At 51.9% G+C, this 3,520-nt stretch overlaps 1 gene segment (V, D, J or C); it reads right to left on the bottom strand.

Annotated features, from left to right (window-relative positions):
* Window positions 1-439: 439 nt before the first annotated feature.
* LOC109439884 (immunoglobulin heavy variable 1-3) lies at window positions 440-974 on the bottom strand. The segment is given in 2 exon segments: window positions 440-795; window positions 879-974. Coding segments are annotated over 2 exon segments (396 nt in total).
* Window positions 975-3,520: the final 2,546 nt, after the last annotated feature.

The following is a 3,520-nucleotide window of genomic DNA, read 5'->3' as shown; positions in this document are numbered from 1 at the left end:
CACACACGACTGTGGATGCCTGTGTTCTCATGACTCTTAGGGGCGGGGACATATGTCAGGGCTTCTGTGTTCTCTGTCCTCCATTCTGCTTCCTGCTGTGACCCTTAGACTGTAATGCAGTTTATCTTCTCTGACCACAGAGAGGGAGCCGCCTGCGACTACTCAAAGGAGAAGGTTCTGGCATCTTTTGAGGACCCAGTTCAGGGACGTCATGTTCAAAACCACATTCATGGTCACATTTACACCATACAAATAGGAAAACACTACAGAAAGTTTAGTTATTTTTTCTCCTCCTGAAATTGGTTTGCCAACACAGAGTGAAAATATTTCATAGATGATTGATCAAAGCAGTTCCTTCATCTCTGTATCGTTAATCCTAAGTCAAAGAAAGCCTTTGAGCAGCTCTCACTGTTGTCTCCTCAGCCCCGCACAGCTGCCCTCTCCCTCAGGGTTTCTGACACTCTAAGGATGTGGGTCGTCTCACTGTGTCCCTCGCACAGTAATACACGGCCGTGTCCTCAGGTCTCAGACTGCTCAGCTCCATGTAGGCTGTGCTGGTGGACGTGTCCCTGGTCATGGTGACTCTGCCCTGGAACTTCTGTGCGTAGCCTGTGCCACCACTGTTAGGGTTGATCCATCCCATCCACTCAAGCCCTTGTCCCGGGGCCTGTCGCACCCAGTGCATAGCATAGCTGGTGAAGGTGTATCCGGAAGCCTTGCAGGACACCTTCACTGAGGCCCCAGGCTTCCTCACCTCAGCCCCAGGCTGCACCAGCTGGACCTCGGAGTGGACACCTGTGCAGAGGAGACAGGAGTGGGTGGATCCCCCGAGACTGGCCCAGGTCCCCTAATCAGCCAGGGACTGGGGAGCCCCTTACCTGTCGCCACTGCCACCAGGAAGAGGACTGTCCATCTCCAGTCCATGGTGAGGGCTGTGCTGTCAGGACGTCTGTAGGGGAGCGTGTGGCTGTGGGGCGATGCTCTCAGGGCACAGACATGTCTGTATTTAACCCCACCCACCTGGGCTCATTTGAATATTCATGAGCAGAGGGTTTCATAGCTGAAGACTTGGTCCACGTGAGAGAAGCTCAATGATAAAGGACCATGTTCAGCGGGCGTCTGAGGGTTCAAGTCCTAATCCCTGATGGAGGATATGTGTCCCCTGCCAGGTCCCTCAATCTGTGCAGACAGAGCTCCTCACACTGAGGAACAAACGCCCAGGATGCGATCGTCACTGAGAACCCCCTTTGAATGACACGGAGACCACCCGAGCCTGTTCTGGGCTTTAACCTAAGTGTCTCAAATTGGGGGTCAGGGTGTGTCCCCAAATTTTGAAAATTTCAAATTGGTAAAACCATCCTCATCATTCAGATTGTTGCTGTAAGACATCTTGAAGTCATGGAAACCCCATTTTAAACTTGATTTTATTGCCCGTTGTGTTCGGTAAATTCTCCCAGTAGGATATTTACAGACACTTCAGCAGTGTTTGCACAAACCTTGTTTTAGATGTTTTTATAAAGAGGAAGGAAGCCCTGGGCCCTCAGAGGAAGCCCGTGCCCTGCTCCCTCCCCACCTGCTCCTGGGGCTGCAGCCCCTGCTGTTGGGACCTGAGCGCCCCCTGCAGCCCAGCCTGTGCCCTGCAGGGGAGGGTCCTGTCAGGGCTCACAGGGCATGACCTCTAGCGTCTCTAGTCCAGTGTTAAATGTCTGTGCCCTGACCTCACAATGCTCCCTCAGGGACACCATAAGCTTTGACCTCATCTCCGAAAACAGTGAATTGTCCTCCCTAAACCCCAATGACTCTGAAGGTTGTGTCCATGCAAGGGCTTTATGAAACACCCAGGGAGCCCTTTCCCAGGGGCTGCCAGATGCACTGACATAGTCTTGAGTTCCGAAGCTCAGGGGACTTGGGGGCCTTTTATCGCCCTTGGGTTCCATTGGTTGAAGGTCACATCTGACATATATCTGCAGGTGCAGACTCATGGAGCTGATAGCCCATCCACATCTGGTCGTCAGTGGGATACACTCACACACACACCCTCACAGAATCACACACACACACTCAGACTCACATACAGAGGCTGAATTTCGTGTTAAGGAACTCCAAATTTCCCTTTCCTCTTTGTAGCTAGCACATGTGCTGTCTCCCCACACTGACACTCGGCCTGGGTGTGTGACCTGCCTTGACAAACAGAACAAAAGCAAACATGACTGATACTGAGGGGACATGGATTGATCCCATTGAAATAGTGTTCAGGGAACCAGGGCTCCTGTCTACCTTCCATTCCTGGATTAAGTGAACCTGATAGGAGCTTAATGAACGATCGGATGCAGTGAAGGGCTAAGTGCACAGCTACCTACTGTGTGTGAGGCGTGTCGCCAGCAGGTAAGAGGTGTGACCTCCCCTGACCGGCAGGGCTTGCTGTCCATTTGAACCCAGGACCAGGTGTCCGTCAGGTCTTTAGAAGAAAACACCAGGTCAGCTCCCTGGGGAGGACCTACGAGGGGCTGCTGACCACCTGCACTGCCGTCCAAGGAACAGGGAAGGCCTCCTGCATCCATGCCGCCCACTCTAAATAGACCCAGGTCATCACCCCAAGACCACTGGAGCCTGTCCCTGCAGGTGACCTGAATCCTGGCACTGCCAGGCCCACTGGCCAGGCCACAGAGCAGATGGCTCCATGATGTGACAGCTTTCCCAAGGTCACAGGTCGAGAGACTTGGCTTTCACTTCTTCCTTAAAATAACCATCATGGACACTCTGTGAAAATGTAGGAAACCGTTCTCTTATGAGTTAACATTCCCACACTTACTAGTCATTGGCTGTAAGGCTGCCTGGGGAGTGCGTGTCTCTTTCTATCCACCTTCATCTCTGCGTTTCCACTATGACTCCTTTACAACCTGTGTCCCGCTTTTATTAACTGTCTATTTTTCAATAGGTTGTGATGACACCAAACGCCCTCTTATGCCAGTTTACCAAACCCTGGTGACATTAACTAACCAATGTGATTGCTGGTTATGTCGACACCTCAATAGTGCAAAAGCAGCAGGCTTTGTTGCTGCCGATGTGAACACCTGGGGGACCGGGGACATGCTGGTGACAGACAGGGTGTGGTATCCATGACAACACAGACATCACTAGGCCTCTTCTGCTGCTCAGTCACTCGGGCACAGGGAATTCTACACAAGCTCAAAGACTGTAGCTACTCAGACAAAGACCCATAAGAAAAACATTCCCTGAGCAATGGAAGCAGATATGACACTGGACTTTCCTGGTGACATATCAGGACAGCATTACAATCAAACTCAGTGGTCTGAGTCCACAATAGGCATGTCCAAACCTCCCCAGGGCTAAGTGACTGTAGCACCACCTTCTGGGCCCAGGTGCCTGCCAGCTCACCAGGTGTTTGGTGGCTCCCCTGCTCCCCTAAATGACTCATTATTCCAGCTGCTCCCAAGTTAGCTGCCTGTTAACATGTACTGTGTGTGTGTGTGTGTGTGTGTGCACCAAACATGTGCAC

This window comes from Rhinolophus sinicus, linkage group LG03 (genome assembly GCF_036562045.2).
Source record: "Rhinolophus sinicus isolate RSC01 linkage group LG03, ASM3656204v1, whole genome shotgun sequence".
Classification (NCBI taxonomy): domain Eukaryota; kingdom Metazoa; phylum Chordata; class Mammalia; order Chiroptera; family Rhinolophidae; genus Rhinolophus; species Rhinolophus sinicus.
Note: the sequence above shows the minus strand (reverse complement) of the source record. Positions and strands in the feature narration are given on the sequence as shown.